The sequence below is a fragment of the Bombina bombina genome, chromosome 3 (assembly GCF_027579735.1).
Source record: "Bombina bombina isolate aBomBom1 chromosome 3, aBomBom1.pri, whole genome shotgun sequence".
Lineage (NCBI taxonomy): Eukaryota > Metazoa > Chordata > Amphibia > Anura > Bombinatoridae > Bombina > Bombina bombina.
This window is the reverse complement of record NC_069501.1, coordinates 1062655293-1062670660: the sequence shown is the minus strand read 5'-3', so window position 1 is coordinate 1062670660 and position 15368 is coordinate 1062655293. Positions and strand designations below refer to the sequence as shown.

The following is a 15368-nucleotide window of genomic DNA, read 5'->3' as shown; positions in this document are numbered from 1 at the left end:
TGCATGCACAATGAGAAGCTACTTGTGCCACGCATGCACACTGTATTGAGTCTCGTATCCCATTAAAGGGACAGTCTACACCAGAATTTTTTTGCTTTAAAAGACAGATAATGCCTTTACCCATTCCACAGTTTTGCCTAACCAACACAGTTATATTAATATACTTTTTAGCTTTGTGATTACCTTGTATATAAGCATCTTCTGACAGCCCCCTGATCACATGACTTTTTTTTATTATCTGTTGACTTGCATTTTAGTCAATTAGTGCTGTTGTGCAAAGTTGGGGAATGGGTAGTAAAGGTGTTGTCTATCTTTTTAAACAATAAAATTTTTAGTGTTGACTGTCCCTTTAACATCTTCTCTTTATAGGTAAATTCACAGGTAAAAAAATCTCAACACGTGAGACATAAGTATTCAGTAATCATCTTTAACACGCCATCTAGTGGGCAATAATCATATAAATGTTCCCTACCCTTCGCAATATAATACGTATGATTTCAATCACAACTTATAAGAAAATAAAATTGATTCACATAACTTGTGTAAGGTTACAAAAAAACAGAAAAATCAATTTCCCTGTTTAACCCTTTAGGGTACATACTCTCCAAATGGCTTATCCAATAGTTCTCTTTTTGTTTTTTATTGATTTTTCCCTGTCACCTCCACATCTCAACTTTCCTACACTGTCTATGTAGAGTGTTATGTGACACTCCTGCTCGTGCTTTAACTGCGCTAGAAGTAGGCTTTTTGCTTACATATTACAAGTTGAAAGTAAAAAGTTTTTGCATGAGTGCTAACCTGACGCCCATAAAACCGAAGTTAGAATGCTTTTTATTAGCTTTTCAGGAGACTGTTAGTTTATATGAGCGATATAGATATTATTGTGCTCACGCTCCCTTGGGTTGTGGATGACACTGCACTTAATAGCCATGTGACCAGGGGCTGTCAAAAGAGCCTTAGATACAAGGTAATCACAGAGGTAAAAAGTTTATTAATAATACAGTGTTGGTTATGCAAAACTGGGGAATGGGTAATAAAGGGATTATCTATCTTTTTAAATAATAAAAATGTTGGAGTTGACCTATCCCTTTAAAGTGATGGTAAACAATGATAGTGTCAAACATGCGGTCCTATAGTAAATCAAAATCGAAATGGACTTTTATTCATGAAATCTCTTAAAACGCTGTTTTTTTAAAAAATATTTACTTTTATAATCCTCCAATTGACCCTTCATTCCTCCGCCCGTAGAATTGCCGCTATTGATTTCAAAAGTCACGTATTTTGAACGTGCAATCAAAACCCAGGCCAGTCGGCGATTGTAAAAAGCCTAACACACCCACGTTTGCAAAGCACATGCGCTACATATTAGATTGCAGACTGATAGACTGAACACATGCGCAATTCGATCTGTGAAGACAGAGATGCCCATGTGATGAGGTAGAGAGTGGGTGGATCTGCTCTATACTCAGACCAGGAAGTAATGCCGGGGGGCGGAGCTAGCAACGATAAAGCTCGGTAATTAAAATCTAAATTAATAAATACCTTTCACATAATAAAAAAAAAACCATAGTGATTTAGGTGCTACAGACATGAGGAATGCGCATGCACTAAATTTACAATCACTTTTGGTTTTCTAAGCAGATCAATGTTTAATCTTCCATCCTTTTTGTAAACTATTGTATCCAGTATAAATGTATAGTTAGTCCAATAAAAAATTATCATTGCTGAATGTAATACTCTTGTTATTTTGGTATCTACCTCACACCGATAAATCCCCCCACATTGGCACTAAAGGACCGCTTCAGTAAATCATTTTGCTAGCAATATATATTATGACACACGTACAGTGTAGACAGCAGTGTACTCTCTTGTGGTGAGATAGATTTTGGTGTCTTCTGTAAACTGATATTTGGGAACACAATACAGACCAGTTACATTCAATGGATCCAAGTAGTAGCGTTATTCCCTAGTCAAAGAATACCTTGTAAACACACAGTCCAATTTAAACAGAACACCACACTGTGTGACGCTTATTGTGACTCTTATTATGTTGCCTTGTTAATAATCACCAATATACACGCCTTTATCTGAGTGCTGGTCTAGCACTTCTTTCACTGTTATAAAACTGTTTTATCTTCCTTTTTTCCAGAGCTCAGCAACAGTGTCACTCAAGAGATTACACAGAAGAGTAGAGAGACAACTCCAGCTATCAGTGCATCTGCCAGTGTACAAACCAACTCTATAGTACATGGACAAAGTCCCCTGCACACAAGCACTCCTCTGAACACTCAGGGCCATGCACATACACAGAACCCAGTACACACCAATAATCCAATGCAAACAAAGGATCTCACTTATCCCCAAAACTACATGCACACAAGTACTCCAATAAGCACTTATGGAAAAACTGTACAAACACACAGCACAGTACACATGCAGAGTTCACCTGTACAAACATATGGTCTTGCACAAACACAGAGTCTACCTGTGCAAGTACATAGTCCTGGATACCATGACAATCCAGCTGTACAGGGCCATAGTTTTAGGCACACACAAAGTCCACCTGTACAAATGAATAGTACTAGTAACGCAGAAACTACAGCTGTACCATCATATAATATTAGATACACAAAACCTTGTAACTTAGAGCACACAGAGAATCATGTTGTACTTTCCTATAGTCCAGTGCACTCACAAAGTCAGATAGTTAATTCCCATAGCCTTGGGCATACACCAAGTCCACTTGTGCAATCACATGGTCTTGGCCATGATCATAGTCCACCAGCACAATCCCATAATCATCTGCATTCACAAAGGCCACCCATGCAATTCTGCTCACAAGGTTTACCTACACAAGGACAAATTGTTGGGCAAACACATAGTTACCCCTTGCAGTCCTATAATCATATGACTACACAGAATCCTCCTACACATGGTCATAGTCCTGGGCACACACAAAGTTCACCTGTGCAGTCTTACAGTCCAGGGCATACACAAAGTCCACCTGGGCAGTCTCACAGTCCTATGCACACACAGAATACACCTGTGCAGTCTCACAGTCCTGTGCACACACAGAATACACATGTGCAGTCTCACAGTCCTGTGCACACACAGAATACACATGTGCAGTCTCATATTCCTGTGCACACGCAGAATACACCTGTGCAGTCTCACAGTCCTGTGCACACACAGAATACACCTTTGCAGTCTCACAGTCCTGTGCACACACAGAATACACATGTGCAGTCTCACAGTCCTGTGCACACACAGAATACATATGTGCAGTCTCACAGTCCTGTGCACACACAGAATATGCTTGTGCAGTCTCACAATCCTGGGCAACAAGGCACACTTGTGCAATCTAACAGACTTGGGCACAAACAGATTCCATTTGTGCAACCTCATAGTTCTGGGCACTCAGTAAATCCACTTGTGCAATCCCTAAGCCCCCAGCACACACATGCCTCTCTACCCATGCTGACAAACCACGTTCCACAACAACAAAATACATCTGTGCAATTGCACAGTGCTATAAATACACAATATCCAGATGCTAAAAATGATTCACCTACACAGAAAAACAGTCCCACAAACACACAATGTCCAGCCATGCAAACCAATAGCCAAGTGCATACCAAGGGCTCTGCAATACAAACCTACAGCTCTGAGAATATACCAAGCACAACTGTACAAGGACAACATCGTATACTGACACGTGAAATACCTGTGCAAGTGCATAGCGTTGTGCCAGCACACAGCTCTAGTGTACACCCACAAAATCTGGCTGTTCAGACAGGAATTCCATGTCACTCACAGACTTTACCTGAAGCAAATAGCTCTCAGCAAATATCAGACAAATCTCAAATCACTGTGAGCAATGGTGCCCCATGTGTGCACACGCAGAGTCAGCTGGTGCAGACAGACTGCACTGTGCACACACAAAGCCCTCCTATACAAACACATGTCTCTATTCAAACACAGAGGCAAATACACAAAAGCGAGCAACCAAATTACAACCAAGGACTATCTGTTCAAAACCAGAGGACTGTGCATACACAGGGTCTCTATGTGCACACATCTGACCCTGCTGGTACTGAGAGGTAAGTGTTCAGCTTGTACAGATCTTTAAAGGGACATTATATAATCTACCATTAATTAAATAATGAGAATATAACATGTCCAGTCCAATATACATTATGCATTTATTATGTTTGCTTTTTCTCAGAATGTTGGCTTTTTATTCTAGATGATTTATCCCTTAAAGTGAATGTAAATTTTGATGCTAAAGTGCCCGGTTTTTAAAAATTTGATTAAAAACAGGGGCACTTTAATTCATAAAAATTTACATTTCACTTGTGTTGTGAAAATACTTACCTTTTAAACTCGACAGCCGCTCCAGATTCCCCCGGTCGTCGCAAGCCATTTCTGACTTCAGAAATGATGGATCGGTTATCCTCCAATACCTGGCTTCCCCCCCTGGGGGAATCAGTGTCTGATTCAACACCGTGATTGGAGGATGCCGGATTCCTCATTTTAGACCCAGGAAGAGGCTTTGCGACGGGTGGAGGAAGCTGGATCTGCTGTCAAGATTACAAGGTAAGTTTTTTTCACAACAGGAGTGAAATGTAAATTTTGATTAATTAAAGTGCCCCTGTTTTTAATCGAATTTTTAAAAACCGGGCACTTTAGCATCAAAATTTACATTCACTTTAAGTTATTTGGGACTGACTAATAAAGGGAGAAGCTGATTTGAATATATTTGAGTTTTTTGATACAAATATCAAGCCCTATAAACTCCTGTGTTGAAATAGAGTTTGTGGTATGGCTTCTTGTTGAACATTTGACTGGTTAAAGGGACATAAAAGTGCAAAAAGAAGGGGGGCGGAGCCTGGCCACGCTGAGACATGGCTGCCTAAAAATGAGCTCCTATGCCCTGTGCCTGCTATATATATAATAACATGTTGGGACCTGCTTAATTTTATCCAAAAACTGGAGAGAGGATTTATAATTGGCTCCTGCACAGTGTCCCTCACGGACTGAGGATAATTGCCGTCATTAGCAAGCTCCGGGAGACTGAGGCCTAGACGACCCTGCAAGCCCGTGGATGGAGGTATACCTTACAACCTCCGACACTTGCAACATTTAATCCAAAAGAAAGGGGACCTCTACACGGACTGCTGGCGAAGGGGGCAACATATCATCACCGCCAAGGTCTGGCAGTAACTGTAAATACCAACAACACCCCGACCGCAGACAGTCACCATACATCCACCTTACCGAAGTCGACCGGAGGAGCCGCAGGGACCTTTACTGGCTTATCGCCTCAAGCCGGGTGACGCTTTCACCAGCGAACAGGACCACCGCACGAAAGCTTTAAACGCAGATGACACTGCGCGACCGGAGGCTCGGGTGACCCAATTCAGGTAACTGCCTTCACCCACGTGGGGCACTTCCAATAGCGCTTCATCCCGGGCCTATAGCTATACGCTAACTCTTAAGTGCCTCTCTAAATAACAAAGGGGTGACACAGCACATTAGCGATCTTGGCTTACAGGCTTAATTTGAACCCCCGACACGGATAGAAGCTTTCCCCCTGCTGTTTATAACTCCCCTGGGAATTAATTAGGAGCCTGTATTTTCCCTGCAGAAGAAACGTTAATTGTTCAATAAACATAACGTGTACCAGTTTGTAGAGGAACTTAGGATCATTTTTACTTAGCATTGAATTATCTGCACCACCCAGTATCCCATATAAGACTATAACTATGGCTAGTAGGAAAAATATTAAAGGGGACAAAGGCCTTAAAAGCACCAGTATGACCAGTTTTTTAAAGCTGCCCCCTGTGGTCCCTGAACATTTAGCTACCGAGACAGCAACACTGGACTCTTTGTCACCTACCACATCAGATCCTTTACATGACACACAACCTCAGGAACCTCTGACTAGGGATGATTTAAATGTTATATCTTCTAAGGCTGACATTAAAAATGTTTTAACGGAGATGAGGTCGTTGTTCAGTGACCTAAAGAGAGACTTCCAACAGATTAGCCAGCAAGTTAATAATTTGGAAAAAAAACAGGATACCCTACAGGCTCAAGTAAACTCTAATACACAGAGGGCCCATGAACAAGATGGGGACTTGCAATTTTTACTGTCCAAGGTGGAAGACCTGGATAATAGAGGGAGACGGAATAACCTACGTATCAGGGGAGTCCCGGAATCGGTGGCCAACACAGCTATAGAAGGCTACCTGCAGGACTTGTTCCGCACCATTAAAGGGACGCCGAACTCCCCTGACATCCCAATTGAACGAGCACACCGGGCGTTGCGCCCTAAACCCTCTCCCAAGGCCCCTCCGAGGGATATCATCATCAAATTTTTGAATTACAAAGATAAGGATATTGTTTCACAAAGAGCCCGTACCATTAAGGACGTCACCCATGCGGGCATACCCATCCAGATCTTTTCTGACCTGAGTCATATCACCCTGCAGAAACGGAGGGACCTCAGGTTCATCACTAGTGTTCTCCAGAGGAACAAAATTCAATATAAATGGGGATTCCCTGTTTGTGTAATTGCCACACATAAGGGGAAACAGGCAATATACAGGTCACTAACGGATCTACAGGACTTCTGCAAAATACTAGATGTGGACATTCCCGTTCCTGATGAAGATTTTCCTCATCCAAATGGCCGCCAACCGCAGGACTTAAATCTTGATAAATGACCTAGCCCCTACTAATCGGCCCTGTGCCGCCCTCCTGATCTCTTCTAACGATGTCTGGACTGACTTCAGATGAGTATTATACCCGTACTTTTTAGCTCTCTTTGAATTAGGATGATGTGTTTTTCTACACGCACATTATGCCAAATTTATGTTTTCAGTCATTGTTAACATTGTTTACTGCCTATGCATTTAGGTGTTCTTGCGCTCTCCCATGTGTGGTATCCATGGTGGAGGTCTACTCTACCTAACTTTATGTATAGATATAGATTAGAAAGAATTCTAGAATTGTGTTAGCGGTAGTTACATATGCAACCGCCTCTGTATTCACCTATTCATTCAGCCGCAATGTGTTGTGTAATCGATGTCTACTACACTATGGGATTAGCCTATATAACCTCATATAACTTTATTCCCTCGCAGAAACAAGGCTTTTAACCTCTGTTGAGCAGACCCTCTGCTTCCCTGAGAAACCGCCTGACCTTAAGCCCCTTTGGTTTGAACTACTGGTGTGGAGCCCATTCTCTGCGCCATGAACATCCACACTACAGTCACTTGTCTGCCCTAGCTGCAAGCAAGGTTCTTGAAAGAGGGTTAATCATCTTATATTGGGCCTCTCTAAATTTGCACTGGCTCAGCCATCAACAATTAGCCGAACTGAAAAATGTTCTCTTACTAACTAATTCCCTTACAATACTAATTCCCAACATAGATTACCCTTGCTGTTGACATCACCCTGGCTGTATTAATGCTGATTAAGTGATATCATAACTTAGCCAATCCACCGCACAAAACTTCCCAAATTCAGTCATCCATTCATCAATCAAGTTTACTATGTTACGTTATGTTATGTTACATTTGAACGTTCTTAGTTGTAATCAAATTTTATATCTAGATTCATTTGTTATTATGTTTGACAACTGTGAAAATTTTATTGTTACGCTTCTCTCCCTCAACTCTCTCTATTCGTGCTTTAACCCTCCCAACTATACACCCTTTACTCAAACACAACCATAGCAGGCATAGGGATACCTTTCCCTCATTCTCTAACACTAGATCTATCTCTCTTTTTCTGATAGTAGTGTTAAATCAGATTGCACCCTAGAGTGCATTAACCTCCTCTCTATCCTATCTAGACATCTCCTAGCAATAGACTTAGGTGTCTGGATTACACTCTAAATTTTCTTTCTTCCACTCTTACTGACCCTTCTTCCTTTCCCACCTCAGACTACCCACCTCATCCTTCCCCTTTACCTCTTTCTCTCCCCCTTATTATTATTATTTTTTTTTTTTTTTTCTTTTTTTTTTTTTTTTTTTTCCTCACTCCACAATGCAACCACAAAATGCACACACGCTGACGCTGTTGACTATAAATACTAAAGGTTTGAATAAACCTGAAAAAAGATCACACCTACTCAGAGACGCAATTAGAACCCATTGTGACGTTCTCTTTGTACAGGAAACACACTTCCGTAGGGGGGGAGAGCCAACCTGGGCAAATCCAAAGTTCCCGAACACACTTTTCGCTTCAGGGACGACAAAAAAGAATGGGGTGGGAATTCTATTTAAACACTCTTCCCCTTTTTTCCCTACTCACGTGGAACGCGACCCAGATGGTAGGTTTTTGATCGCGGTAGGCCTACTACACAATAAGATGACTACCCTAGTAAACGCATATTTTCCGAACCAGGGACAGAATAAGTTCATGACTATCCTCACCAATAAGATCTTGGACCTCCGTAAGGGGGTGTTGATTCTAGGCGGTGACTTTAATCTCCCCCTGGATCCTGTGTTGGACTCGTCCAAAATGACATCATCCATCTCTAAAAAAGTAACCAAACAGTGTACCTCCAGGTTAGAGGAGCTTGCAGTTCATGACGTTTGGCGTACATTAAACCCTACCAAACATGACTTTACCTTCTACTCACACCCACACAGTGTGTACACCAGACTCGACTACTTTTTTACAGACCAGTCCACACTGGCAGGGGTCACGAGCTCTCAAATCCTACCCATGACGTGGTCCGATCACTCACCAGTCATATGCAAAATAAATTGGCCCTCTATCCCAGACAGACCCTTTATCTGGAGATTTGATGATTTCCTTTTGAATAATCAACTACTAAAATCTCAAATTGAGACGAGACTACTAGAATACTTCCGTCTTAATAACACGGGCGAAGTGTCGGAACAGGTTTTATGGGAGGCACATAAAAGCGTAATGCGCGGTGAGTTAATAAAGCAAAAAGCGCTGCACTCCAAGCAACTTAGAACTCAATACACTTCACTACTCATTAGGATTAGGGTCCTAGAGAAAAAACACAAAATGTCACCCACAGACAGGACTGTCTGCAGTGATCTGCAACAGGCTAGGAAGGAACTACAAGACATTCACTTGATAGACCACCAGAAAAAAGCATTACAACTACAGCAGAAGTATTTCGAGTTTGGTGACAAACCTGGTAGACTTCTGGCGCGGGCTCTAAGAAGGAAACAACTGAAAAGTCACATACATTCCATGATAAACCACCACAATCAACACTGTGCTGATAGCCCTTCTATAGCGGCGATTCTTAAAACATATTACCAAAAACTATACAACTTGCACGATGCAGAAACCTCACGACAGGGACCAGAGGGTAACACTCCCCAAAACCTCATTAAGAAATACCTAGACTCCCTCACGCTCCCCAAACTGTCAGATCAGGATAAGGAAAGACTAGACGCCCCTATATCAGTAGAGGAAGTGGCCAAAACCATAGATAACTTACAACCGGGCAAAAGCCCAGGCCCTGACGGCTTTGGAGTCAAATACTACAAACTGTTTAAGGACGCTCTCTCACCACACTTGACAAACTTATTTAATAGCATAGGCCCCACGCAAGAATTCCCTTCCACCATGTTACTAGCACACGTGGCCACTATTCCAAAACCCGGAAAACCTCCTGACCGCCCAGAAAACTTCAGACCTATATCCCTTCTTAATGTAGATCTAAAGATTTACGCAAAAATTTTGGCCACAAGAATGAACCTTTACCTTCCCCAGCTGGTTTCCCCAGATCAGGTGGGATTCATACCCGGCCGTGAGGCTAGAGATAATACTATTAAAGCCAATCTCTTAGTGAACTATGCCCGACATAATTCCATCCCCTCGGTACTGGTCTCAACAGATGCCGAAAAGGCTTTTGACAGGGTCAGTTGGGATTTCCTTAAAGCTGTCCTGTCAAAAATGAATTTTGGCCAGCCTTTTATGCAAAAAATGTTTGCCCTATACTCAAGACCCACTGCCCAAGTCAAGATCAATAATATACTATCCGACCCTTTCTCTATCACAAATGGCACCAGGCAAGGCTGTCCCTTATCGCCACTGTTGTTCGCCCTCTCAATTGAAGTCCTTGCACAAAAAATTCGTATTAATCAAAGCATTGCAGGAATAAAAATAAAAGATCAAGAACACAAGGTTTCACTCTACGCAGATGATGTCCTGCTTTCTATCTCTGACCCCTTGGTCTCCCTTCCAGAAGTTCTTAGAGAATTCCACGAATATGGTGAGGTGTCCAATTTCCACTTGAATCACTCCAAATCAGAAATACTGAATATAAACTTACCCCAAACTGATCTGTGCCAGCTAGCGAATATATGTAAACTCAAGATTAAAACCACCACACTTAAATACCTGGGTGTCAACTTGACCCCAAATCCAGGCAGCTTATTTGATGCCAATTACCCTCCTTTGCTGAAGTCAATTATTGAAGACTTATCGGCGTGGAAAAACAAACGGATCTCTTGGCTGGGGAGGATAGGCGTAGTTAAAATGAATATCCTCCCCCGTGTTCTATATTATTTACAGACTTTACCGATCCCCTTCCCGCCCAAATTCCTACATAAACTACAGAAGCATCTAGAAAACTACATATGGGGAGGCAGGAAACCCCGCATTTCTAGGCACACTCTATATTTAAATAAGGAGAGAGGCGGTCTGGGTATCCCGGATCTTCTCTCCTATAGGAAGGCTATCACTCTTCAAACTCAGGTGGAGTGGTGTGCCAACCCCCTTGATAAGGTGTGGGTACAGATAGGACGGTATATTGTAGGGGCACGGAACATGGGGACTCTGGGCTGGATCTCTAGCAGGAACAGGCCCAACATAATTGCCTACTATCCATTTATAGACGAATTCTTCAAGCTTTGGGACAAAACACTTATTGAGCACCCACACATCTCCACTGTCCCCTCACCGCTGACTCCATTCATACATAACCCCGACATCAGGTTCACACAGGCACAACAAGCAAACAGCAACGCTGCTCAAATAGATCAAACTATGTTCAACAGATTAATATCAAACAAGAAACTTAAGACACTAGAAGAAATTCACCAGTCAGGGTTACATATCTCCTGGTTCTTTCACAGGCAGATACAACATTACCTGAACACATGTGAAGGGACGGATAACATCAAGAGAACTCCCACATTGTTGGAAACACTCTGTCTTTTACCAAGTCCCCCAAAACATCTAGTCTCCACCATGTATAATCTGCTAATATCCCACAGAGGGAGCGGAGATCTCTCATTTGTAAAACAATGGAACAAGGAGTTGAGCGGGAACCTAGCGGAGACAGACTGGCAAACTATATTCTATAACCATAGCAAAGCATCTGTCTCGGCTGGAGTCCTAGAGTCTAACTATAAGTTTTTGTCCCGTTGGTACCTCACCCCCGCCAAAATTAAAACTTTTTACAGGAGGTCTGATGGCAAATGTTGGAGGGGGTGCGGTGGATCTGGCACTCTTCTCCATATCTGGTGGACCTGTAACCTTATACAACCCTTCTGGAGTTCGGTGTTTGACACAATAGACACCAAACTAAACATTACACTAAATAGAAACCCGAGTCTCTTGCTGTTTCATGGTCTTCCTAAGTTAATAGAAAAGCCCAAAAAGCACCTTCTATACATAATGCTTAATAGCGCCAAAGCCCTCATTCCCAAGAACTGGAAGTCAACCCACACTCCACAACATTCGGAATGGGTGGACCGAGTTGACAGATATTTATCTCTAGAGAGATATCGTTACATGAGAGATGAAAAAATTGAAATACATGAATACATGAAAGAGCTTTGGAGACCCTTGATCAGATAAACCTGCTAAGTGTGATCATTAGTGCCAGCATTGGGGCTAACAACTCCCTCCTGGTCCCCCTCCCTCCCTCCTCTCTTTTTTTTTTTTTTTTTTTTTTTTTTTTTTTCTTTTCCCCTCCTCATCTTTCTCCTATCTTTTTTCACCCCTTTTTCTGACTCATCTTCTATCCCTAATCTTTAAATCAATGGATACGCCCTGTCAGCTAAATTACATGTTCCTAGTCGCAGTCCGAAAGGGCATAACAATTCATCTATACAGCATTGTTTGAAACCGTTGATATGCTGATACTAATGTTTTTGTGTAATTTCTGTAATAAGATTGACAACTCCATTGTATTTTATTTTACTCTGCTCATCTTTATTACATGATTTGTATGTTTACAATCTATAAATAAAGCTTTTTTGAAAAAAAAAAAAAAAAAAAAAAAAGTGCAAAAAGAAATGATGTAATTTGTTATAGCACTGTTGCTTGGGCAATAACTGTATGTTTAATCCCTGCAACTGGGTTAAAATCATAGTTAAAGTCAGCTCCAGGGCAGCAATGCACTACTGGGGCCTAACATATGGTAAGCCAATGACCAGAGACATAATGTGTGCAGCCACCAATCACCAGCTAGCTCTCTCCCAGTAGTGCATCACTGCTCCTGAGGCTACCTATGTATGATTTTTAACAAAGGATACAAAGAAAACAGTCAATTTTAATAACAGAAGTAAATTGAAAAGTCTCTTAAGTTTGCGTGTGCTACTAAATAATGAAATATTTTTGGGCTTTCATGTCCCTTTAATATGGCTAAAAATAAAACCTAAAGCACTGATGTGTATGACTCAATTTGACTTCGAATTTGAAAAAAGCATTACATATCTGATAGGACAGCTGGCAAGATTGTTACAGAACCCCCACCCACGCTGCATTATAAAATTATATGTTAATGGCGAGAAAATCCTTAGGTCAACTGTATCCTGCTGACAAGTACATAGTTGCCAAATTTTGAAAAAAAAAATTCCAGTAACACTTTTGCAGCAGAGCCACACCTAATAGCATAATTTAGCCATACTGATTGCTTAAAGGGATGGGAAAAGTAAAATTAAGCGTTCATGATTTGTGTAATTTTTAAATTCACTTTTATTATCAAATTTACTTTGTTCTGTTGTGTACCTTTGTTGATAAGAATATGTCCATATCCTCAGCAACAGCAATGCACTTTTGGGAGCTAGATGTTGGTTGATGGCTACACACATTTGTCTTTTGTCATTGGCTCACCAAATGAGTTCAATTAGCTTTCTGTAGTCCTTTGTTGCTCTGGAACTAACTTTAATTATGAGTTTAAGCCCTTTGCAAGGGTTAAACACGTGGTTATATACAAGCAATGGTAAAGTGCTCTAACATATTATAGCATTTTTTTGCACTGTTATAGCCCTTTAATGCAGGTTAAATCATCAAGTTCCTCATCACCTCACTTACTCTTAAGCACATAATTGGCATAGGAAGAATACCATTACAGCAAGTTCTAAAATAAATAAATAAGTTATTAACCCTTCAGCTTCTTTATAGCAGGATACCACAAAGCACCCTAGTTCATATAGATGCTGTAAAGCCTAAAAATTAGGGAGTGATATTTCCTCAATATGTTTAACCTGCTAACCACTGTTTTGAGATGGAGAACAATATATGTAGATATGTTGATAATTAATTTTTGTGTTCTGCTTTTGCTGAAACACTATTGAGTTTCACAAATCTGTGGCATCTTATGAAGGAAACAGTAATATTTCATCTTTGCTGCTGCAGTGATTGCTGGCAATAGGTTAATATGCCCCAGTAAATCTGGATTTTTTTGTATGTCCTCTGAATGCGTCCCATCACATGAAGAGCCTGATATCTTAAGCCCCTGCTAAATAAAGCCTCGATATATAAATGGGGCAATTAAACATGTTGTGCAAATAGTGCAACACTACTGAGATGCCTTGCTTCTTCACCCCTTGACTCCTTCCCTCCTTCCCTCCCTGGTATTATATATCCCATCTCATTGTTTCCCATTACCTTACACCTGGCTAAACACTGCTAATCGACTGGTGAGTGGTTTGGGTAGAGCCCCCACACATGCAGGCAGAGACAGGGAAGGCCAGTCCCTCATGTACAAGAAACAGAAATGTCCAGCCGCAGGAAATAAAATCAAAACCTTTATTTCTCCATAGGGGTCAAGGTGAAACAGAATTGAGACTACATTTCAAGCTCAAAAACCCTAATCAAGACATGATTAAGGGCTTTTTAGCACAAAACATTGTCTCCGTTCTGTTTCACCTTGACCCCTATGGAGAAATAAAGGGTTTGTTTTTATTTCCGGGGCCTGGACTTTTCTGTTTCTTAAACACTACCTAACCTTCAGTATAACCAGATTAACCACAGATTGGGAAGACTACAGAAACAACATGCTGCAAACAATGAGACCAAATATAGACTAAACTAAGCAAGGGAAAGACTTAAAGGGACACTAAACCCATTAACTATTCAGATAGAGCATGCCATTTTAAGCAGCTTTCTAATTTACTCCTTTTATCAATTTTTCTTCATTCTCTTGCTATCTTTATTTAAAAAGCAGGAATGTAAAGCTTAAGAGCCAATCCATTTTTGGTTCAGAACCTGGGTTATGCTTGCATATTAGTTTGCTAAATGTAGTTACCAATAAGCAAGTGCTATGCAGGGTTCTGCACCTAAAATAGGCTGGCTTCTAAGCTTTAAATTCCTGCTTTTTAAATAAAGATAGCAAGAAAATGAAGAAAATCTGATAGGAGTAAATTAGAAAGTTGCATAAAATTGCCTGCTCTATCTGAATCATGAAAGAAAAAACTTGGGTTTAGTATCCCTTTAAAAAGCAGGGACAGGAAGACAAAATATAGGGGACTGTCCCATGGAAATTGGGACCGTTGGCAACTATGCAAGTATGCATGATTGCGATTCAGAGTCGAAACAAACTCCAATTATTCAATATCAAGCGATATTGATCTAATCTCCTCAATCTGTTTTAGAACTGTCTTGCTTAGTCCATAAAAGAGTATATCCTTACATTTAAGTAACTATCGGCTAGATTATGAGTTTTGCGGTAAGAGCTGCTCGGTAATAACTTGCAAGTTAATACCACCGCTCACTTCCCTACAGCGCTGGTATTACAGGTTTACAAAAACCCGGCGTTAGCAGGCATAAAGTGAGCGTAGAGCAAAATTGAGCTCCATACCGCACTCCAATACCAGCGCTGCTGAAAGCTGTGGTGAGCTGGTTTTACATGCTCGTGCACGATTTCCTCATAGACATCAATGGGGAGAGCCGGCTGAAAAAAAGTCTAACACCGGCAAAAAAGGAGCATAAAGCTCCGTAACGCATCCCCATTGATTCCTATGGGGAAAGAAAATTTATGTTTACACCTAACACCCTAACATGAACCCCGAGTCTAAACACCTCTAATCTTACACTTTTTAACCCCTAATCTGCTGCCCCCGACATCGCCGACA

The 15368-nt window shown here is 41.2% G+C and overlaps 1 protein-coding gene across 2 annotated transcripts in view; it reads left to right on the top strand.

Moving 5' to 3' along the window:
• The window catches only part of TNS2 (tensin 2), a 382090-nt gene that overhangs the window by 302086 nt on the left and 64636 nt on the right, over positions 1–15368 (top strand). For both annotated transcript variants that reach the window (XM_053708325.1, XM_053708326.1), the window contains exon 19: positions 2150–4100. In XM_053708325.1, coding sequence (XP_053564300.1) covers positions 2150–4100 — 1951 coding nt within the window. The remainder of the gene's footprint in view (positions 1–2149; positions 4101–15368) is intronic.